This window comes from Glycine soja, chromosome 1, assembly GCF_004193775.1.
Source record: "Glycine soja cultivar W05 chromosome 1, ASM419377v2, whole genome shotgun sequence".
Taxonomy (NCBI): Eukaryota; Viridiplantae; Streptophyta; class Magnoliopsida; order Fabales; family Fabaceae; genus Glycine; species Glycine soja.
Window position 1 is genome coordinate 14,529,247 of NC_041002.1, and position 24,797 is coordinate 14,554,043.

At 36.4% G+C, this 24,797-nt stretch overlaps 1 protein-coding gene across 2 annotated transcripts; it reads left to right on the forward strand.

Moving 5' to 3' along the window:
* Positions 1–22,049: 22,049 nt before the first annotated feature.
* On the forward strand, positions 22,050–24,597 carry LOC114412851 (hydroquinone glucosyltransferase-like). 2 transcript variants are annotated; one of them, XM_028376946.1, is made up of 2 exons: positions 22,050–23,525; positions 24,458–24,597. In XM_028376946.1, exon 1 carries the CDS (start codon positions 22,104–22,106, stop codon positions 23,496–23,498), a length of 1,395 nt encoding a protein of 464 aa, XP_028232747.1. In that variant the 5' UTR covers positions 22,050–22,103; the 3' UTR covers positions 23,499–23,525; positions 24,458–24,597. The 2 variants fall into 2 exon arrangements, with proteins under 2 accessions (XP_028232747.1, XP_028232739.1); XM_028376938.1 differs by lacking the exon at positions 24,458–24,597 and adding an exon at positions 23,675–23,783.
* The last annotated feature ends 200 nt before the right edge of the window (positions 24,598–24,797 follow it).

The window sequence follows — 24,797 nt, forward strand, 5'->3', positions numbered from 1 at the left end:
CTGGCAAGCAATTTGAAATGCCTCCACCAGTAGCAGCAGCTACACCTTAACCTGTCAAGCTTCATTCTACACCTGAAAAAAGGATGAAATAGTTGCACAAAAGAGAAAGCTTCCTAAAAAAAAATTTCATGCAAGTGGACCTTCTTCTAGTAATTCTGACTTGCAACAACCTCCCATCTCTCTTCCATTTCCACCTAGAGCAATTCCAAACAAAAAAAAATGGAAGAAGTGGAAAAGGAGATCTTGGAGACCTTCAGGAAACTAGAGGTAAACATACCTCTGCTAGATGCCATCAAGCAGATTCTAAGATATGCCAAGTTTCTATAGGAGTTGTGCACCCATAAAAGGAAGCTCAAAGGCAATGAAAGGATTAGCATGGGCAGAAATGTGCCAGCATTGATAGGTAAATTTGTTCCTCACATTCCTGATAAATGTAAGGACCCAAGTACTTTTTGTATACCTTGCATTATTGGGAACAGTAAATTTGAGAATGTCATGCTAAATCTAGGAGCATCAGTTAGTGTCATGCCTTTGTGCATTTTCAATTATTTATCTCTTGGACCTTTGCAATCTACAGATGTGGTGATTCATTTGGCAAATAGAAGTGTCGCTTACCCTGCAGGTTTCATAGAGGATGCGCTGGTTCGGGTTGGCGAACTTATTTTTCCTGTTGATTTTTATGTTCTTAATATGGAAGAGGGATTTTCACATGGTCCAGTTCACATTATTTTAGGCAGGCCATTTATGAAAATAGCCCGAACCAAGATAGATGTTTTATGCTGGCACATTGTCTATGGAATTACGTGATATTGTTGTTCATTTTAACATTCTTGATGCCATGAAACATCCATCTGAGGATCATTCTATTTTTTGTGCTGAGATAATTGATCAGATTGTTGATGATTATATGTTTGATTTTGATTCTGTTCTTCATGGTAGAAAACATCCATTTTTATCTGATCTGCATACTTGTCATTCCTTATGCATTGAATCTGAATCTGAGTTTGAATTTGATCCTGTATCTGATTTTTATGCTGAGAGTGAATTTGAGTCTGGTTCTGATTTTCTGGGTGTTGTACCTCTTGATGTTGATTTTTTAGAGTCAGAATGCACTAACCATGTTACAGGAAGTACATATACTTCTGACATGCTTTATGAGGTACAGGCTGAGGAACCTTCCTCTTCTCCTACCCTGGTTCCTCCCACTGTTCAGCCACCACCCTCACCAGAGTTGAAGTCGTTACCAGCAACCCTCAAGTATGCTTACTTGGAGGACAAGGAAAAATTTCCAGTGATCATCTCTGCCTCCCTTGCTGCTGAGCAAGAGGAGAAGTTGTTGCTAGTGCTCAAGAAGCGCAAGAAAGCCATTGGATGGACTTTAGCAGACATTCCTGGTATTAGCCCCCAATTCATTACTGTTATATTACTATATGTTATGAACGTTTGGTTGACCATTGCTCGTTAGGAGACGACCTAGGATCACTTCCTAGATACTGCATTTTTAATGTTTATTTGATTCGGGTACGGCCTCGATCAGCTGGTCACTATTCACAGAGGCAGAGAGATTTTGTAGGGTTTCATTTTCAGTTTTTAGGGTTATTGTTCACGCATGGTACTATTCACGTAGCAAATTCTAGTTTTGTTTTCTGCTTTTAATTCCAGTTTCGTTTTCATTTCTGTCTTCTAACTCAGTTCGTTCTCTACCTTTGATTTCCTATTTGTTTATGCATTTCGTTTCCAATTGCAATTTCATTTTCGGTTTCTATTTGTAGATTCAATTTCGTTTTTGTGTTGCAATTAGTTCCAGTTCAGTATTTCGTTTCTATTGTTAATGGAAGGTTGAATCTCTAATGTTGTTTTCTCTTGAGGATTAAGCATAACTCTCTTTGAGGTTTTGTTATTAACATTTAATTCTAATCAGTTTTTCCCCTTCACCAATAATTTTGTGTTTGTTGTTGATATTAATCCATCCATGCTTAATGCTTGATTAATTGTCTCTGTGCTTTATTAACGTTCATGCTTAATGAACATGTGAGAGGAATTAATTGGTGTATGTGTTGCTTAATCACATAATGACAGCCTTGTGTTAATTTTCGCTTAGTAAATTAATTTTGGGCTGGATTAAGTGGTTGAACTGATTAGGGATAAGAGACTTGCTTTTGAATCAAGGGGAAACAACATGTTTTAGTTCTGTTATTTTTTTAATTCAAGTTTGCTTGTTGTTTAAATTACAAAAACAAACACCCCCCCCCCAATTCGTTACTATTTTATTATTACATGTTATGAACGTTTGTTTGATCATTGCTCACTAGGAGACGAGCTAGGATCACTTCCTAGATACTGCATTTTAATATTTATTTGATTCGGGTACAGCCCCGATCAAATTTGGCACCGTTGCCGGGGAGTAGTGGTCCAAAGGTTCATAATTCATAATTATGTTCTGTTTTTTAGTGTTGTTTGTGTAGTGTTCTGTTTTGCTTTTCAGTCGTGTCCCCTGTTTAGGGGTGAAATTTTGTGGTCCCCCCTGTTTAGTGTAGTGTTGTGTAGTGTTGTGAACAGTGTTAGTATTTTCTAATTAATTGGCGATTTTTGTTTTGATATCTAGAGTTGTTATTTTTGGCTGATTTTTTGTGTGGTAGTTTCTTTTGATCCATATTTTGTGTGAAAAATACCGGAAGCACTTGGTGCGGCTGAATTTGAGAGATACAAAAAATTTGGGAACTTGTTTTCAGCAAAACTTAAAACGGCCATAACTTTTGCTCTGGTTATCAGAATGACTATTATTATATATGCATTTGGGGTAAAAAAAATTTCCCATGCCGTCCCAGCTTGCTAGCGCCGGTTGCGGTTCTCAGAACTTATAAAATCAGCTATTTACTAAGTTTTTTTATTTTTTAAGTATTATTGTCCTATTTTTCTAAACTTTTCTTAGGCAATTTTCATAGTTAGACTTTGAATTTTTGTCTGACAATTTTTGTGCTATATTTTCATGATTTTAGGGTGTTGCTCACAAATTTTCAGCTCATTTGGGTTTGAGTATAGTTGTAGTTTTACCCCTAGTTTTGGTGCTTGTTTGAGAGATACATGATTTGCTGCATATAGTGCATGACTAGGGGCAATCCAGGTGATTTACAACCCTTTGATCCTGAAATAGATACAATATTTCATAGATTAGTTAGGCATAGTGTGCATCCAGATCATTTTGTGCATTTTGAGCATTCTGAGCATTCTGTGTATTCTGAGCATTATGTTGCTGGTGATTCTGAACATTCTGATTTTGAGCATTCGGCTGCTAATTTTCATACTGAAAACATGGTTGAATCTCCACCTCGTGAGAGGACTCTTAGGGAGATGGTTGCACCTGACTTCACTTATGAAAGCTTGTGCATTCAATATCCTGATGAGGATGTTCCATATGTTCTCAAGACTGGACTAATACACTTGCTGCCCAAGTTTCATGGTCTTGCAGGTGAAGATCCTCATAAGCATCTTAAGGATTTCCATATTTTTTGTTCCACCATGAAGCCCCCTGATGTCCAGGAAGATCATATCTTTCTAAAGGTTTTTTCTCATTTTCTAGAGGGCGTGGCAAAAGATTGGTTGTACTACCTTGCTCCCAGGTCCATTACCAGCTGGGATGACCTTAAGAGGGTGTTCTTGGAGAAATTCTTCCCTGCATCTAGGACCACTGCCATCAGAAAAGACATTTTAGGCATCAGGCATCTTAGTGGAGAGAGCTTGTATGAGTACTGGGAAAGATTCAAGAAATTGTGTGCAAGTTGTCCTCATCACCAGATTGCTGAGCAACTCCTTCTGCAATATTTTATGAGGGACTTAGCAACATGGAGAGGAGTCTGATTGATGCTGCCAGTGGTGGAGCTCTTGGTGATATGACTTCTGTTGAGGCTAGGAATCTGATTGAAAAGATGGCTTCCAACTCCCAACAATTCAGTACAATAAATGATGCTATTGTCCTTAGAGGAGTCCATGATGTGGCCACAGATTCATCTTCATCTGCTGAAAATAAGAAGCTTGAGGGAAAACTTGATGCCTTGGTCAACCTAGTAACTCAGCTTGCCATAAATCAAAAATCTGCATCTGCACCTATTACTGTTGCCATAAATCAGAAATCAGAAATCTGCATCTGCAACCTATGGTCTATGTTCTTCTGTTGATCACCATACAGATCTCTATCCTTCTTTGCAGCAATCTAGAGTCAATGAGCAACCTGAAGCCTATGCTGCAAACATTTATTATAGACCCCCTCAGCAACAAAACCAACAACAGCAGAATAATTATGATCTTTCAAACAGCAGATCCAATCCAGGTTGGAGGAAACATCCAAATCTGAGATGGGCAAATCCTCCACAACAACAACAACCTGTCCCTCCCTTCTAGAATGTTGCTGGTCCAAGCAGGCCAAATGTTCCTCCTCCAATGCAGCAACATCAACAACAAAGACAACAAGCAACTGAGGCCCCTTCTCAACCTTCCTTAGAGGAGTTAGTGAGGCAAATGACCATCTAGAATATGCAATTTCAGCAAGAGACAAGAGCCTCCACCAGTACCAACACCTACACCTGAACCTATCAAGCTTCATTCTACACCTAAAAAAGAGGATGAGCTAGCTGCACAAAAGAGAAAGCTTCCTGATCATGAGGGAGCTAACAAAAATTTTCATGCAGGTGGACCTTCTTCTAGTAGTTCTGACTTGCTGTAGCCTCCTATCCCTTTTCCATTTCCACCTAGAGCAATTCCAAACAAAAATATGGAAGAAGTGGATAAGGAGATCTTGAAGACCTTCAAGAAAGTAGAAGTGAACATACCTCTGCTAGATGCCATCAAGAAAATTCCAAGATATGCCAAGTTTCTAAAAGAGCTGTGCACCCACAAAAGGAGGCTCAAAGGCAATGAAAGGATTAGCATTGGCAGAAATGTGTCAGCATTGATAGGTAAATTTGTTCCTCACATTCCTGAGAAATGTAAGGACCCAGGTACTTTCTGTAGACCTTGCATTATTGGGAACAACAAATTTGAGAATGCCATGCTAGATCTAGGAGCATTATTTAGTGTGATGCCTCTGTCCATTTTCAATTCTTTATCTCTTGGACCTATGCAACCTACAGTTGTGGTGATTCAATTGGCAAATAGAAGTATTGCTCGCCCCACAGATTTCATAGAGGATGTGTTGGTTCGGGTTGGCGAACTTATTTTTCCTGCTGATTTTTATGTTCTTGATATGAAAGAGGGATTTTCCCATGGTTCAGTTCCAATTATTTTAGGCATACCATTTATGAAAACAGCCCGAACTAATGCAATCCTCCCTAGGAAGGGACCAGTCACTAGAGCCATGAACAAAAGGCTCCAAGCGGATTGGGCTAGAGCTGCTGAAGAAGGCCCTAGGGTTCTCATGAACCTCAGGGTAGATTTCTGAGCCCATGGGCCAAGTTTGGGTCCAATTCTCTTTGTACATATTAGAATAGGATGTCATTATATTTGATCCTTGTATTTAGGGCTCCATATTGTAGGTAGGGTACCCTAGAAATATAGGATTTTTCAGCCCTTGTATTTAAGGGCACCTAGACTAGTTTTTGTATTAGGGGTAGTTTTGTAATTTCACATGCACTAAGTGAATATTTGATGTGTGTGTTTGGAAATAAATTTAATTGAATTGGTTGAAGCCCAATCCAATTAAATTTTAGAGGGGGAGGTGAGCATTTTCTTACTACACCCCATTGCCACATCATATAGTCACACTTTGTGCATGTTCTTCATGCTTTACATGCCTCATGACATCTAAGCACACTTAGTGGAGAATGTTGGAATTGATCTTGAATTAGTGGGCTGAACCATAACTAAAATTCACTAATCATAATTAGTGAAATTTTGGCTCCAAAGTTTGGCTCCACAAATTCAATTTCAAATTCAAGTGAAATTTGAATTGAAATTCAAATTTCCCTCCAATTTTGTGTGACACTTAGGTTATAAATAGAGGTCATGTGTGTGCATTCATGACCTCCTATGGTGGTGAGCTTCTTCTAGACTCATCTTCTCCTTGAAGTGGCGTCTCCTCTCTCTCTTCCTTCTTCATTCCGCTGCCATTAATCTTCCTAGAAGCAAAGGAATCCATTGATGTAAGCTCCATTGGAGCTTGTAAGCTCTATTTATAGCCTAAGTGTCACACAAAATTGGAGGGAATTTTGAATTTCAATTCAAATTTCACTTGAATTTGAAATTGAATTTGTGGAGCCAAAATTTCACTAATTATGATTAGTGAATTTTAGTTATGGTTCAGTCCACTAATCCAAGATCAATTCCAACATTCTCCACTAAGTGTGCTTAGGTGTCATGAGGCATGTAAAGCATGAAGGACATGCACAAAGTGTGACTATATGATGTGGCAATGGGATGTAGTAAGCAAATGCTCACCTCCCCCTCTAAAATTTAATTGGATTGGGCTTCTACCAATTCAATTAAATTTATTTCCAACCACACACATCAAATATTCACTTAGTGCATGTGAAATTACAAAACTACCCCTAATACAAAAACTAGTCTAGGTGCCCTAAAATACAAGGTCTGAAGAATCCTATATTTCTAGGGTACCCTACCTACAATATGGAGCCCTAAATACAAGGATCAAATATAATGACATCCTAGTCTAATGTGTACAAAGAGAATTGGACCCAAACTTGGCCCATGGGCTCAGAAATCTACCCTGAGGTTCATGAGAACCCTAGGGCCTTCTTCAGTAGCTCTAGCCCAATCCTCTTGGAGCCTCTTGCTCATGGCTCTAGTGGCTGGTCCCTTCCTAGGGAGGATTGCATCATCCCCTTCCCCTTGAAAAGGATTTGACCTCAAATCTGTTAGTTCCTCCTCCTCAATATTAGCTCCACCTACAAAAGGAATTAAATCAGAAATGTTAAAAGTGGTGCAGACTCCTTACTCTTCTGGGAGGTCCAACCTATAGGCATTGTTATTGATCCTCTCCAAAACCTGAAAAGGTCCATCCCCTCTAGGGCTAAGCTTGGATTTTCTTTTAGTAGGGAATCTATCCTTCCTAAGATGGAGCCAAACCCAGTCACCCTTATTAAGAACTAGCTCTTTTCTTCCTCTATTGCCTTTAGTTGAATACACCTTTGTTTGGTTCTCTATTTGGTTCTTAACCCTCTCATGCAACTTCTTTACAAACTCTGACCTAGATTCCCCTTCTTTATGTATAAAAGAAGTGTCTAGTGGGAGGGGAATGAGGTCTAACGGTGTTAGGGGATTGAACCCATAGACAACCTCAAAAGGGGACTGCTTGGTGGTTCTATGAACCCCCCCCCCCTATTGTAGGCAAATTCTACATGAGGAAGATACTCATCCCAAGACTTATGGTTGCCTTTCAAAAGAACCCTTAAAAGGGTGGATAAAGACCTATTCACTACCTCTATTTGCCCATCAGTTTGTGGATGACAAGTGGTAGAGAAAAGAAGTTTAGTTCCTAGCTTAGCCCATAGGGTTTTCCAAAAGTGGCTAAGGAACTTAGCATCTCTATCTGACACAATGGTCCTAGGCAAACCATGGAGTCTCACAACTTCCCTAAAAAAGAGTTTTGAGATATGGGAAGCATCATCCACCTTGTGGCATGGTATAAAGTGTGCCATCTTGCTAAACCTATCCACCACCAAAAAGATAGAGTCTACACCTCTTTGGGTTCTAGGAAGCCCAAGGACAAAATCCATACTAATGTCTACCCAAGGTGCAGATGGGATGAGTAAGGGTGTGTATAGCCCATAAGGCATCACCCTAGACTTGGCTTGTAAACAAGCCACACATCTAGTGCAATGCTTATGGACATCTTTCTTCATATGGGGCCAATAAAACTTTTCATTGAGTAAGACAAGGGTCTTGTCTATCCCAAAGTGGCCCATGAGCCCACCCTCATGGCTCTCTTTCACAAGTAATTTCCTAATGGATCCTTGGGGTATGCAAAGCTTTCCCTCTTTGAACAAATACCCCTCAGCCAAATAGAATCCATCTTGGGCCTTTTTCCGACAACTATCGTAAATGAGAGAGAAATGTTCATCTAAAGCATACAAGTCCCTAATATTATCAAATCCTAAAATTTGAGCTCCTAGGGAGCAAAACAATGTGTGTCTCCTAGAGAGGGCATCAGCTACCACATTTGATTTTCCCTTTTTGTATTTGATAACATATGGAAATTTCTCTAGGTACTCTACCCATTTTGCATGCCTCTTGTTTAACTTGCTTTGCCCTCTAATGTACTTAAGTGATTGATGATTACTATGAATGACAAATTCCTTGGAAACAAGGTAATGTTCCCAAGTTTGGAGGGCTCTTATTAAGGCATAAAGCTCTTTATCATAAGTGGGGTAGTTAAGGGTGGCACTATGAAGTTTTTTACAAAAATAAGCAATAGGGTGCCCACCTTGTAACAATACAGCTCCAACTCCCACTCCAGAGGCATCACATTCTAGCTCAAAAGTTTTAGAAAAGTCAGAAAGAGCTAGAACAGGTGCCTTAGTAAGCTTTTCTTTGAGCAAAGCAAAGGCTTGCTCTTGTTTTTCACCCTAAGTAAATGCCATATTCTTCTTCACCATCTCATTGAGAGGTGATGCAATTGTAGAGAAATTAGGAACGAACCTTCTATAGAAGCTTGCTAACCCATGGAAGCTCCTAATATCTCCCACACTTTTTGGGGTGGGCCATTCTTGGATGGCCTTGATTTTCTCAGGGTCCACTTGGACCCCATTTCTACCAACTACAAAACCTAAGAAGACTATATTATCTACACAAAAGGTACACTTCTCTATATTTGCATAGAGGGTGTTTTTCCTAAGGACTGAAAGAACTTGCCTGAGATGTCCTAAGTGATCATCTAGGCTCCTACTGTACACTAAAATATCATCAAAATAAACAACTACAAATCTACCTATGAAATCCCTTAAGACATGATGCATAAGCCTCATAAAGGTGCTTGGTGCATTAGTGAGCCCAAAAGGCATCACTAGCCATTCATACAAACCAAACTTGGTCTTGAAAGCGGTTTTCCACTCATCACCCTTTTTCATCCTGATTTGGTGATAACCACTTTTAAGATCAATTTTAGAAAAGATATTGGCACCATGCAACTCATCAAGCAAATCATCAAGTCTAGGAATGGGGTGCCTATACTTTACAGTGATGTTGTTGATGGCCCTGCAATCTGTACACATTCTCCATGTACCATCCTTTTTGGGCACCAACAACACTGGCACAGCACATGGGCTTAGGCTCTCTTGGACCCAGCCCTTCTCCAACAATTCTTTAACCTGAGACTCTATCTCCTTAGTCTCCTGAGGGTTAGTCCTATAGGCTGGCCTATTAGGAAGGCTTGCTCCTGGGACTAGATCTATTTGGTGTTCTATTCCCCTTAAAGGAGGTAGCCCAGGGGGTATCTCTTTGGGAAATATATCACCAAATTCATGTAAGAGTTCTTGGACCTTTGGGGGTAAGGTCTCAAATGTAGGAATTGTAGCAGTGCTAAGGGATGTTTCCCTTGATAGGAGAAGGTAGAAAGATTGTTTAAGAATGAGTGCTCTTTTAATATCACCTTTTGTAGCAAAATAATATTCCTTCTTAACAATCTTCTTGGAGGAATCCTTTTCCTCTTTTTCCTTCCCCCTGGCCTTTGAAGACAAGGCCTTACTATCCTTCTTTTTCTTTTGTTTTTCTAATTTTTCTTCCTCATCCCTCTTATCTTTCATAGTTAGTTGATCTTTGGCCACCTATGAAGGTGTTTGAGGATGCAACACAAATTTAGTGCCAAGATGGGTGAGGGTAATCTCATTAGTTAGGCCATTATAAATGATCTTCCTAACAAATTGCCACGGCCTTCCTAAAAGAACATGTCCTGCCTCCATGGGAACTATATCATAATTAACTTCATCCTTATATGTCCCAATGGAGAAAGGTACCTTCACTTGTTGGTTAACTATCATTTCCCCTTGCTCATTGAGCCATTGAAGTTTATAAGGTTTTGGGTGGGGAATGATAGTGAGGTTCAACTTGGAAACAAATCTTGTGCTACAACAATTGCAACAAGATCCACTATCCACAATGAGAGAACAAGTTTTATCTAAAATTTTGCATCTTGTATGAAAGATGTTCTCTCTTTGGGATTGAGATAGATCACAAGATTGACCTCCAAGGAGCCTTCTAACCATTAAGAGGTCACCTTCTTCATGGGGGTAGACTTCCTCACTAGACTCTTCACCCCTTACTTCATCTTCACTTCCACTAGAGGAAGGGCAAGAAGTAGTCTCCTCTTGACTACTATAAATGTCTTGACCCCTCATGATCATGGTTTTCTTTGTGGGGCATTGAGAGGCAATGTGACCTCTCCCAAGACATTTGAAGCATTTAATGTTGCTAGTCCTTTCTTGGGAACTAGTCTTAGGGGTGTATTTCTCTATGGTCTTACCCTTATCTTCCTTGGGTTTTGAAGGTGTAGCCCCTAAAATTCCATGGGCTTGGTCCTTCCTTGGATAAGATTGAGAGCCATAAGATTTTGAAGAAGGCTTTCTTTTAAGTTGTTGCTCCACTCTTATACAAAGTTGGACTAGCTCATCTAGGTCCCTATATGGAAGGAGTTCAACCTTGTCCCTCACTTCCATATTAAGCCCACTAAGGAACCTAGCTATGCTTGTTCTTTCCTCCTCTCTAAGTCCAGCTCTTAAAAAAAAGTAGTTCCATTTGTTGTCTATATTCTTCAACACTCATACTCCCTTGTCTAAGCCTTTGGAGCTTGTCCATAAGCTCCCTTTCATAGTAGGAGGGAATGTGCCTCTTCCTAAGGGCACTCTTAAGATCATTCCAATACTCTACTGGAGGATCCCCATGAATCCTTCATTCCCTAACAAGGGAAGTCCACCAATAGAGGGCATACCCTTGAAAGCTAAGGGTAGCCAATGGAACTTTTCTCTCTTCGCTAATATGATGGCAAGCACAGAGTTGTTCAACCTTCATTTCCCAATCTAAGTAGGCCTCAACATTATCTTTTCCATGGAAATATGGGAGGCTAATGTTAACCTCTTGAGGCCTTCTATCCTTTTCTCTTCTTTGGGAGTGATGTTTAGTATGTGAACTATGACTCCCTCTATAATAGTCGCTAAGTTCTTCACTTAAACTCTTGCAAGAGTCATGACTACTATAGAAGGCATGTTTTTCTCTTTTCATTTCTTTCATTATTTTTCTTCTTTCTTCCTCTTTTATTTTCTCTCTTTCATCTTGACTTATTTCTTCCACTCTTTTCTTACCTTTTCCTTTTCTCTCTTGTTTTTCATTCCACAACTTAAAGGATCTCAACTCATCTAATATCTTCTTATACAAGGGGTCCTTAGGAGTAGAACCCTCACCATTAACACTAGATGAAGAATGAAGACTCATGTTGGTTCCTAAGTTATGGTTCTTTCTTGTTGGGGGTTTGAAAAAAAGGTAAAAGAAACTAGCCAAAATAAACACTAAAAGAGGTGTGAAAGATAAGGTAAAAACTAATTGGTAAAAGGCAAGCTATCTAGGTGGTTTGACAATGGAGGGTAAAGGAAATAAGCTATGAAATTAAGCAAGAAATTAAAGTGCTAGAAATGCAAACTAGGCGGATCCTAAGAGTGTTCGGATGACCTCATTTAAGGTTCCCAACAAAACACTCACTATCCTAAGGGAAAATTGCCTAAAATTATTACACACAAATGGAAGTAGGGTGACCTAGCGGAGGCTCCCAACTTACTTCCAATGAAAGGCCTTTTTGTTACAAAATTTGAAAGCAAAGCAAATTTCCAATTACAAAATTACAAAGAAAAAAAGTCCTCAATTGTGGTGGCTATTCTCTTTTTAGTGTTTCACTCAATTTGGAGTGCTTCTTGTTCCAATAGCTCTTAAGGTGGTTGGCCCCCTTGCTTCTTGACTCAAATTCTTCAAGATATGGCACTAATCCTCCTTCCCAATTCCCTATATGGCAACTCACAAGCAAGGAAACAAAGAGAGAAACAATAACCAAAGACCAAAAAAAAAATGAAATGAAAGCTAAACCAATAGAGTTTTAACAAGACAAATTTTCAAGGATTATTCAACAATTAAAGCAATGAAAAGCACAAAAAAAACAAGCTAGGACTCAAAGAGAAACCTAGAATGGCTATAGAGTATAGTAGAAAAACTAAAAAAAAAAAAGACTCAAGAAACCTCTAGTTTTGGCACCTGTTTTCACAATAATTTTCAATTGAAATTTTAGAACTAGGATTGGTATAAAATAGGCACCAATTATAGAGCAAATTTTGAGCCAAAACAACAAGCACACTTTCCTTTCACTTTTTTTTTTCCTGGACACTGATTTTTCAGCCAACTTGTGAAATTTTTCTTATTTTTTCCTTTAATCCAAATCGCTTGGTTCTTTTTTTATAATTTTGGTCCAGATGTCTAGAAAATTCAGTAAAACGTTCAGCTCAAAAAACGTAGTGACCAATTCCCAGTAATTTATACAAGTTCATATGTTCAAGCTGCCAGCACCAGCGATTTCAACCTAGAAATCAAGAGTAGTGTTTATGTTTCTTAAGGCTTGGATAGTTACAATTTATGTTTGCTTATGCTCAATTATCTTGAATAAGACAATTCAAGAGAGCTTAAGACTTATTTTGATTCACAAATCCAGCCACAACTCAGCACCACAACTCAACTTCATCATAGGCATCATGTAGGAAACTTAGAAAACAAAAAAAAGTTCAAGAACAAGACTACTTCTAGGAATTGATTTAGAACATGTTATGAACTAAATAACATTAATGAATTAGACTCAAAATTCAAAAGATAGGCTAAGAATGACAAAAATACATGAACAAATGTATCTAGAATTCAATAAACAAAATAAAAATTCAACACAAACTTAGAACATAATGTGACAATTACTATGACTAAACATGACTCTAAGACAACATGTATTAAGTGATTTACACTTAGATTTTTGTGTTTTTTTTCTAATCAATATTTTGGAAGAAAATTTAGATCTAAAGGTTCAGCACAAGAATATTATGAATGAAAAATGATAGAACCTAAAATCAACACAAAAAACATGATTCAAGAGTAGATCTACAAAATTTGAACCATAGAAATGCAAGAACAAGTGTAGATCTAAGATTTAATCGGTTTATTTTTTTGAATCTACTCTAAACAGCACCAAACCACAAGACAATGGAGGATATACAAGGAGAATAAGATGAAGAACAAGGAATTAAAGAGAATTCACCGAACAAAAAGATAGAGGAAGCAAAAGAACATCACCTAGATGAAGATGCTCTTGATACCACATGATGTAAGCTCCATTGGAGCTTGTAGGCCTAGGATCTTCTTCATCAATGGATTCCTTTGCTTCTTGGAAGATAAATGGAAGCGGAATGGAGAAGGAAGAGAGAGAGGAGACGCCACTTCAAGGAGAAGATGATTCTAGAAGAAGCTCACCACCATAGGAGGCCATGGATAAGAGCTTGGAGGAAGAAGGAGATGAATGAAGGGAGAGGGAGAGAAGAGCATGAAATTTTGTGCTCTAAATGAGCTCTGAAATCTGAAGTTAATATTCAAATGATCAAAGTTGAAAAAATGCACACACATGACCTCTATTTATAGCCTAAGTGTCACACAAAATTGGAGGGAAATTTGAATTTCAATTCAAATTTCACTTGAATTTGAAATTGAATTTGTGGAGCCAAAATTTCACTAATTTTGATTAGTGAATTTTAGTTATGGTTCAGCCCACTAATCCAAGATCAATTCCAAGATTGTCCACTAAGTGTGCTTAGGTGTCATGAGGCATGTAAAGCATGAAGGACATGCACAAAGTGTGACTATATGATGTGGCAATGGGGTGTAGTAAGCAAATGCTCACCTCCCCCTCTAAAATTTAATTGGATTGGGCTTCTACCAATTCAATTAAATTTATTTCCAACCACACACATCAAATATTCACTTAGTGCATGTGAAATTACAAAACTACCCCTAATACAAAAACTAGTCTAGGTGCCCTAAAATACAAGGGTTGAAAAATCCAATATTTCTAGGGTACCCTACCTACAATATGGAGCCCTAAATACAAGGATCAAATATAATGACATCCTAGTCTAATATGTGGACAAAGGATCAAGCTGAATGTTTTGATGATGCCAAAGTTTCACATGCGTCTCAAAGCTTTATTCAAGACAAAGAAATTAAAGATATTCAAGATGGATGATCAAGACAGTCTCTAGAGTCTTAGAAAGGGTATATTAAATAGGAAGGGAATTCCAATTGAAGTAGCAAAAGGTTTGGCCAAGAATTTTAAGTTAAAAAGTCTTTTTCAACAAATTTACTCTCTGGTAATGAATTACCAGAAGATGTAATCGATTACCAGTGGCCAAAACTGATTTACAACAGCTATTAAAATTTGAATTCAAAATTTGCACTGTGTAATCGATTACACATATATGGTAATCGATTACCAGCAGTTATTGAACATTTTAATTCAAATTTTAAAGCTTGTAATCGATTACACAAATAATGTAATCGATTACCAGAGCACATTTTCAGAAAATATTCTCAACAGTCACATCTTTTTATGTGGTTCTTGAATGGCTATCAAAGGCCTATATATATGTGACTTGAGACACGAATTTGCTAAGAGTTTTTAAGAACAAAAAGGTCTTATCCTCTTAAAAAGCAAAATCGTTTTATCCTCTTACAAATTCCTTGGCCAAATTACTTGTGATTCAATAAGGAATTATTTGAGTGCTCAAATCGTTCAATCTATCTCTTTCAAGAGAGATTTCTTCTTCTCTTCTTCTTCATTCTGAAAAAGGATTAAGAGACCGAGGGTCTCTTGTTGTGAAAGAATTCTAAACACAAAGGAAGGATTGTCCTTGTGTGTTTAGAACTTGTAAAAGGAATTTACAAGATAGTGGAACTCTCAAGCGGGTTGCTTGGGGACTGGACGTAGGCACAAGGGTGTGGCCGAACTAGTATAAATCTGAGTTTGCACTTTCTCTTCCCTTAAACTCCTTTATTTATTATTGTTTTATATTCATATTCAAATTGTTCTATTTGAATCAACATTTAAGAAATTCATTATTAAGGGAATTTATAACTTGAATAGAAAGTTAAATAGAATTTTTAATTGGGGAAATAATTTGTAATATCTTAATTCAACCCCCCCTTCTTAAGATATCTGAGGCCACTTGTTTAACATAATATGTACAAAGAGAATTGGACCCAAACTTGGCCCATGGGCTCAGAAATCTACCCTGAGGTTCATGAGAACCCTAGGGCCTTCTTTAGCAGCTTTAGCCCAATCCTCTTGGAGCCTCTTGCTCATGGCTCTAGTGACTGGTCCCTTCCTAGGGAGGATTACATCACGAACCAAGATAGATGTTTATGCTAGCACATTGTCTATGGAATTTGGTGATATTGTTATTCATTTTAACATTCTTGATGCCATGAAACATCTGTCTGAGGATCATTCTGTTTTTCGTGTTGAGATACTTGATCAGATTGTTGATGATTATATGTTTGATTTTTATTCTCTTCATGGTAGGAAACATCCATTTTTATCTTATCTGCATACTTGTCATTCCTCATGCATTGAATCTGAATCTGAGTTTGAATTTGATCCTGGATCTGATTTTTATGCTGAGAGTAAATTTGAATTTGAGTCTGGTTCTGATTTTCTGGGTGTTGTATCTCTTGATGTTAATTTTTTAGAGTCAGAATGCACTAACCATGTTGCAGGAAAGTGCATATACTTCTGACTTACTTTATGAGGTACAGGCTGAGGAACTCTCCTATTTTTCTCCTACCCTGGTTCCTCCCACTGTTCAGCCACCACCTACACCAGTGTTGAAGCTTTTACTAGTAAACCTCAAGTATGCTTACTTGGAGGACAAGAAAAAATTTCCAGTGATTATCTCTACGTCCCTTGCTGTTGAGCAAGAGGAGAAGTTGTTGCTAGTGCTCAAGAAGCACAAGAAAGCCATTGGATAGACTTTAGCAGACATTCCTGGTATTAGTCCATCTACCTGCATGCATAGGATACTTTTAGAGGATGGAGCTACGCTAGTGAGGCAGCGACAGAGGCGACTCAACCCCATCATTCTAGATGCGGTGAAAAAGGAGGTGACCAAGCTCTTGCAAGCTAGAATCATCTACCCCATTTCTAACAGCCAGTGGTGAGTCCAATCCAAGTGGTTCCTAAGAAGACAGGTCTCACAGTGATCAAGAATGAGAGGGATGAGCTTATCCCCACAAGAGTGCAAATCAGCTGGCGAGTCTGCATTGATTATATGAGGTTGAACTAGGCAACCAGAAAAGATCATTTTCCCCTACCATTCATTGATCAAATGCTTGAGCGCTTGGCACGTAAGTCTCATTACTATTTTCTTGATGGTTTTTCTGGTTATTTACAAATTCATATTGCTCCTAAGGATCAAGAAAATACCATATTCACCTGTCCCTTTGGCACTTTTGCCTATAGGAGGATGCCCTTTGGCCTATGCAACTAAGTGAGCTAGATGAGATCCGTTTAGAAGCCTATGAGAATTCCAAATTCTACAAGGAGGAGACCAAGAAGTTCCATGACAGCTTGATAGCTAAGAAGGACTTCGTGGTTGGACAGAAAGTTTTATTGTATAACTCTAGGCTCGAACTCATGAGTGGTAAGTTGAGGTCAAATTGGATTGGTCCTTTTGTGGTGACTAATGTTTTTCCTTATGGTACAGTTGAGATCAAAAGCGAATCCACAGATAAGAGCTTCAAGGTCAATTGACACTGGATGAAACCATTCCTCACAAATCCCTCCTTGGTGGATGTAGTGGTGGAGGAGACCTCCTTACTTCACCCTACTTCTCTTCCGCCATGACTTAGGGAGTTTTCTTTTTCTGTCTCCTTCTTTACTTTTATTGCACTTGTCCAATTTTATTGATTGTTTTGATTGCTCTTGATCTTATGATTGTGCTACATTGAGGACAATGTGGTATTTAAGTGTTGGGGGGGGGGGGAGATTGTTCTTTGTTTAGGGTTTTCTAGGTTAATTTTGTTATTTTGGTTTTATGTTTTGTGTACAACATTGCATGTTTATCTTTGAATTCTAGGTTATGTACAGGTAATGGGTAATTGTTTTTGAAATAGGAGTTTCTTGGCATTTTGTGAATTGAAATCCTTATTTTTCTCTACATGTCAAGTTAGTTTTGAAAGGTTGAATTGATAGTGATAGATTTACCCTTGGTGAGTTTTTGAGCCATCATCATCTATTTTATTCAGTGTGTTTTGCCCCATTGATTGCTTGCACAATAGCCTTGGCTTGACTCTTGTTGATACTTCTTGCTTCACATGCATGTTGGGAGATGATTTAGGCATTTTGTTCTTATAAGCCTCTAGCCAAATGAGCCTACCTTGAATTAATTCCTTTGATAGCCACTTTGAGCCTATGTTCTCCTTTCTTTGTTTTGAAGCTCATTACAAGCCTTAAGTGAAAAACCATGATCTCATCCTACCCTTAAGGAATTTTGGAGCTTTGGAATTGTTTTAGGAATAAGTGTGGGGGGGTATGTTTCATTGGATGATATGTATTTTTTGGCCATGCTTGATGTATATACATATATTGCCTAATTGTTGCTTTATTGTTCAAATATTCAAAATGCTTTCAAATGCTAATGTTTAAAAAAAACAGAAAAAGAATGAAGTTGAATAAATGAGGTCTTGTTTTGAGGACTTGGACTAGTTTAAGGACTTGGTTGATTGTGTTGATATTGGGGGTTTTGGGTTTACTTTTTATGCTTAATTTTTAATTTTGGTTTTGGGTTTACTACTTTTTCTTAATTTTCACTTATTCCTCATTGCTCCTCTATTCCTTTGGGTTTTAGCTACTTATCCCATACTTTCCTCTACCTTGTCCTTGGCCCCATTACAACCTTAAAAGACTTTTTGATCCTCATGTGCATGTGTTTGTGGTGTTTGGTTGTCAATTTTAGAGTCTTGCCAAGTCTATGTGGTGTTTGTTTTTCATAGGTGCTTTGAGAGTAAACAGTAGCCTAGACACTTGAGAGATAGGGTGCATATCTTGTGAGGCTTTATCACTTTTCATTCAATTCTTGAGCTGATTGACTACCTTGCCATGTTTGAGGTGCTTGGATGATTTTCATGACTGTCTTAATTCTTTAACTCTTTACGTGTTGGATGTTGCCCATTCCTTTCAGTCCTTGAGATTCATTGAGAAATATGTAAATGTTTTTGTGTTTGTTTGTCTCTGGATTTGTTCCTTGCTCTGCTTTTTGATTTTGCCCAGGAGTGCAAAAGGCTAAGTGTGGGGGAATTTGATGTGTCATTATTTTCTCCTATTTCTTACCCCGTTCTGTCACCATTTTAATTACTTATTAGCCTTAATTGTCAAATTTATTATGCAGTTTTATCATTTGAGCCTACTTGACTAATTCTGTGTTTTAATTTAATTTTAGGAGAATTACAAGCAATTGGGTTTGGATCCGGAATTGGACTGAATCGGCGTGGACTTGAAGAGAGCAGACAATTTTATTTGTCGTCCAGTTTTATTTTATTTCATTTTTGGACTGCATTTTTCTAATTGGGCCACCTGACCTAGTGACCTTTAGTGAGCCCAGCTGCTAGGGTTTTAAGGGTGGCTGGTCACACTGTTCACGGAGGCAGAGAGATTTTGTAGGGTTTCATTTTCAGTTTTTAGGGTTACTGTTCACGCATGGTATTGTTCACGTAGCAAATTCCAGTTTCGTTTTCTGCTTTTAATTCCAGTTTTGTTTTCATTTCTGTCTTCTAATTCAGTTCGTTTTCTGCCTTTGATTTCCTATTTGTTTCTGCATTTTGTTTCCAATTGCGATTTCATTTTTGATTTCTGTTTGTAGATTCATTTTCGTTTTTGTGTTGCAATTAGTTCCAGTTTTGTATTTCGTTTCTATTGTTAATGGAAGGCTGAATCTCTAGTGTTGTTTTCTCTTGAGATTTAAGCATAGCTCTCTTTGAGGTTTTGTTATTAACATTAAATTCTGATCAGTTTTTCCCCTTCACCAATTATTCTATGTTTGTTGTTGATATTAATCCATGCATGCTTAATGTTTGATTAATTGTCTCTGTGCTTAATTAACGTTCATGCTTAATGGACATGTGAGAGGAATTAATTGGTGTATGTGTTGCTTAATCACATAATGACAACCTTGTGTTAATTTTCGCTTAGTAAATTAATTTCGGGTTGGATTAAGTGGTTGAACTGATTAGGGATAAATTCTCGTAACCTAGGATAAGAGACTTGCTTTTGAATCAAGGGGAAACAACATGTTTTAGTTCTGTTAGTTTTTAATTCTAGTTTGCTTGCTGTTTAACTTACAAAAACAAACACCCCCCCCCCCCAATTCGTACTATTTTATTATTACATGTTATGAACATTTGTTTGATCATTGCTCACTGAGAGACGACCTAGGATCACTTCCTAGATACTGCATTTTAATGTTTATTTGATTCGGGTATGACCCCGATCAATAATTTCCACATGTTTGTGTTATATGTGTGATGATAGTGGATCATGCTTTAATCGTTAAGTTGTATCTTGTTTTATTATGTTTGTTTTAGGAAAGCTTACACTTGAATTGTTGCATGTGTGGTTCTTGTCTGTGACGATCTCGTATATGACGCACATGGGGAGCAAATGAATAGGAGGTGGTCTCATGTCTTTAAAGGCTTCATGGATATGCGTATTTGGATGTGGAGACACATTATTCGTTTGTTTTCTCTTTAAAGTAGTTATGTACAATGTTGACCGACATAGAACTTATGTAATATTTCCTTATAGTGTGGTTTATATATATATATATATATATATATATTCACTCCTTTACTTATTATTATTTTAAAAATATATAAAGTCAACAAATATGATTATATTATAATTCTTCTTACACTTAACAAATCATGTTTGTTTTTCTTACATGAGGATATTGGTTTTATTCAAATAATTAAAGAAGAATATGATATATCTTTAGAAATATTAATGCCCACTTGATGAGAGACTTTATCTAACCCGTACATAAAACTATATATTTTTTTAATTCTATTTTTCCTATTTTTTGTTTATATAGTTTGTTAATTTTCTCTTGACATCCAAATAAATCATTGACATTGTGAAAAAGCAAATTTGATGAAGAGATGATTTGGAAAAATAAGTAAAATTTGAGATAATGTTGTACTTAGAGGTTTTTGAAATGGGAAGCTAAAAAAAATTATGTTGTAATGTCTTATTAATTTTTACAAATATATTTATTAAATAATATTATTCTTAAGTTTTAAATTTATTTTTTCAAAATAGAAAAATATCACTTCTCACACATTATTTGTTTGCATCACATGAGAACATGCACTTGTGAACATAAAAATGAAGATAGTATCCGGTAACAAATAAAATAAGACAAGACTTAATTAGATCAATGTAACAAGGTATTACATTTAAGGATTTCAATATATATTTCTCACAAATTATTTTTTTATAACAATAAAAAAATATTAAAATATATTTTTAATCCTCAATAAATATTAAAATTTTAGTAAAAAAAAATTAAGAAAAATGTCTGATGAATGTAACACAGTGTTACATCAAAATCTAAATTAAAATCAAATTCTAACGGTAAAAAATCGTTAGAAATTACTAATTGAAAACTGCACCTTTTTCGAACCGTGTCTTTGGAGAGGGACACAAAATAATACTTCTTGAACTGTAGGGACTTTAAAAAATAATTTTTAATTTAGGAGATTAAAAATAAAATTGACTCAAATTTAAAAGATTAAAATAATATTTAAATTATATTAAATTAATTTTCTAATTGACGAAATGGAATATGCTACCTGACATTTCAGTAGCCGCCAACGGAGTAAGCGGGACAACCAATGCAACAAACAAGTTTACGAGGATCCGAACGGTGCTCACAGGCACGGTCACATGATTTTTTTTTTAACCCTTCTTTATATATTAAATTGTTACTATTTAATTGTCAATAAAAAATATTATACTTAGTAAGAAGAAAATGCTAATCTCTACAAATAAATATCGTAAAAATTAATTACGAAATAAGTAATTAAATAATATTTTTATTTTAAACAAATATAAATACTTGGAAGTTTTCACCGAACTGAAAACAACCAAGAGTTTGAAATTGAATAATTGAAGTATGAGGCTTTGACTATATGGGGGAGATTCTCGCCTCCAAAAACGAACGAGACTTCCCAGTCTACCACTTCCACCTGGTTGGTGTAGTGACTCACTCAATTTTGTTAAAGATGGTAATAATATCTTGAGTTTAAATATCTTCAGTATGATTTTTAAGTAAAAATCAGTAATCAACTATATCAATAAATACTTTGTACGTGAAAAGGAAGAAAGTAAAATAATTCTTTGACACAGCCATCGGGTGTTTATGCCAGATGAGAGATAAAAAGAAGATACATAATTAATTAATTTGATCAATAATATAAAAAAAGAGAGAGATATAAAGGTACAGAGATTAAAGATATGAGATGTTTATAATTTGTAAAAGTATCATCTGTGTAACATTGCACAGAGAAAAAATATTTAAACATGGAAGTATTTTTAGACACTTACATAGAGAAAATATAAATGATAGATTATTTGATGTAATAGAAAGAAAGATATGTAAAAAAAATTAAAAGATAATAATAAGATAGTTAAAATGAGAAGAAATCAATTTATTCTAAAATTAATTTTTTACAGTTATTTTCATCTTTATCATTCATTAAAATATAATGATTATAATAATTATTAGATTTTAAAAAAATAATAAAAATAATGGAAACTAATTCTTTTAATATTATTCTTAAAATAAGTTGATTTCTTCATATTTAAAATAAAGAAATATTCATCTATTATTATCCTTCTCAAAACATAATAATTCTTATCCAAACACTTGCACTTTCCAACCACAACAACCAATGTTGTCTCATCTTGGCTTGCAATTAGTTTGCAAGTATAAAATAATCATTGTCATCACATCACACCTTCCTTCGTCCCCAATTCAATGGAGAAACCTCACGTAGCAGTGGTTCCAAGTCCTGGCTTCACCCATCTGGTTCCAATTCTTGAGTTCTCCAAACGCCTTCTTCATCTCCACCCAGAGTTTCACATCACTTGTTTCATTCCCTCAGTTGGGTCATCCCCGACTTCCTCCAAAGCATACGTTCAAACCCTTCCACCAACCATAACTTCCATTTTCCTTCCCCCAATCACCCTTGACCATGTGTCAGATCCCTCAGTCCTTGCACTCCAAATTGAACTCTCAGTGAATCTCTCTCTACCCTACATAAGGGAAGAATTGAAGTCTTTATGTTCAAGAGCCAAGGTTGTAGCTTTGGTTGTGGATGTTTTTGCTAATGGAGCATTGAACTTTGCCAAGGAACTCAACCTCCTGTCTTACATATACCTCCCTCAATCCGCTATGTTACTCTCTTTGTACTTCTACTCAACAAAACTTGATGAGATACTTTCTTCTGAGTCTAGGGAGCTACAAAAACCTATAGATATTCCTGGTTGTGTACCTATTCACAACAAAGATCTCCCTCTCCCTTTTCATGATCTATCTGGCCTAGGTTACAAGGGGTTTCTTGAACGGTCCAAGAGATTTCATGTTCCTGATGGTGTCTTCATGAACACCTTCCTTGAATTGGAGTCAGGGGCTATAAGAGCTTTGGAGGAACATGTCAAAGGGAAGCCAAAGCTTTACCCTGTTGGACCCATCATTCAGATGGAGTCAATTGGTCATGAAAATGGGGTAGAGTGTTTAACATGGTTGGATAAGCAAGAACCAAATTCTGTGTTGTATGTGTCATTTGGAAGTGGTGGCACACTTTCTCAAGAGCAATTCAATGAACTAGCCTTTGGGTTGGAACTGAGTGGTAAAAAATTTCTTTGGGTTGTGAGGGCCCCTAGCGGTGTGGTAAGTGCTGGTTACCTTTGTGCTGAAACTAAGGACCCTCTAGAGTTTTTGCCACATGGGTTTTTGGAGAGAACAAAGAAACAAGGTTTGGTTGTTCCTTCTTGGGCACCACAGATTCAAGTGCTGGGTCATAGTGCAACTGGGGGGTTCCTATCTCACTGTGGTTGGAACTCAGTGCTTGAAAGTGTTGTGCAGGGTGTGCCAGTGATCACATGGCCCCTCTTTGCTGAGCAGAGCTTGAATGCAGCTATGATAGCTGATGATTTAAAAGTGGCACTGAGGCCAAAAGTTAATGAAAGTGGATTGGTTGAAAGAGAAGAAATTGCTAAGGTTGTTAGAGGCTTGATGGGAGACAAGGAAAGCTTGGAAATTAGGAAAAGAATGGGACTATTGAAGATTGCTGCTGCTAATGCCATAAAAGAAGATGGATCATCCACAAAGACTCTGTCAGAGATGGCTACAAGTTTAAGAGGGTTTTAGCATATCATAAAGTCATACAAGTTTGAGGTACTTATGAACATTCTTCTTGTATTAGTCATTTGAATAAATTTCTAGCAACCATGAAATGCTTCTGATTCTGTTGTATCTGTTAATCGAGATTGGGATATCACTAGTTTTAGTGAAATTTAATTAAAGCAATGCTTATATTGCTACAGGCTATCAAAAGATATTGCTGCGAAAGTCAAATCGAGCATGAGCATAACCCTTTCAAGCGAATGCTTCGATTCTTGCTGGAAAAGAAATGCTTTCTTTCTAATTTTTAAACTTAATCCGTTTTTCTTACTTCATATACGATCATATCATACAAAGAAAATATTGATGGAGAACTTAGTCACATGCTATAAATAAAAATCATCTATAGGTTTCTATAGATACATACATATTCAACCATAATTACTATCAAATAATCTATAACTATATATAAAAGGAAATAGGATATTCTAGTGTATACATTTTTATATCTATTTTATTCTTATAACTAAATTCATAAATTATTATTTTATTCTTATAACTATTTTCATAAATCATTCACTAACTTCTATTATTTTTTTATTTAAAAAAAAGAAAAAAAATAGTTAGGCTCGGAGAGCCTGTTTTCCCCTAATGTAAATAAAAACAAATAAAAGATAGAAAGAGAAATATATAGGAATAAAATTAAGAAAAAACTCTGATCAAAATCGCACATTTAAAATCTAAATTAAAATCAAATTCTAACGGTAAAAAATCGTTAGAAATTACTAATTCAAAACTACACCTTGTTCGAACCGTGTCTTTGGAGAGGGACTAAAAATAATACTTCTTGAATTGTAGGGACTTTAAAAAATATTTTTTAATTTAGGAGATTAAAAATAAAATTGACTCAAATTTAAATGATTAAAATAATATTTAAATTATATTAAATTCATTTTCTAATTGACGAAATGGAATATGCTATCCAGCATTTCAGTTGCCGCCAGCGGAGTAAGCGGGACAACCAAAACCATTGCAACATACAAGTTTACGAGAGCCCGTAAGTCCCGGTGCTCATGGACACGGCCACAGTCAAATGATCTTTTTTTTTTTTTAGCCTTCTTTATATCGTACATTGTTACTATTTAATTGTCTATAAAAATATTATACTTAGTAAAAAGAAAATACTAAACTCTACAAATAAATATCGTAAAAATTAATTACGAAATAAGTAACTATAATAATATTTTTATTTTGAACAAATATAAATACTTTTATTCTTAATTCAATAAATAGTTTCTTTTTGCTAAAAAACACTAGCAAACATCA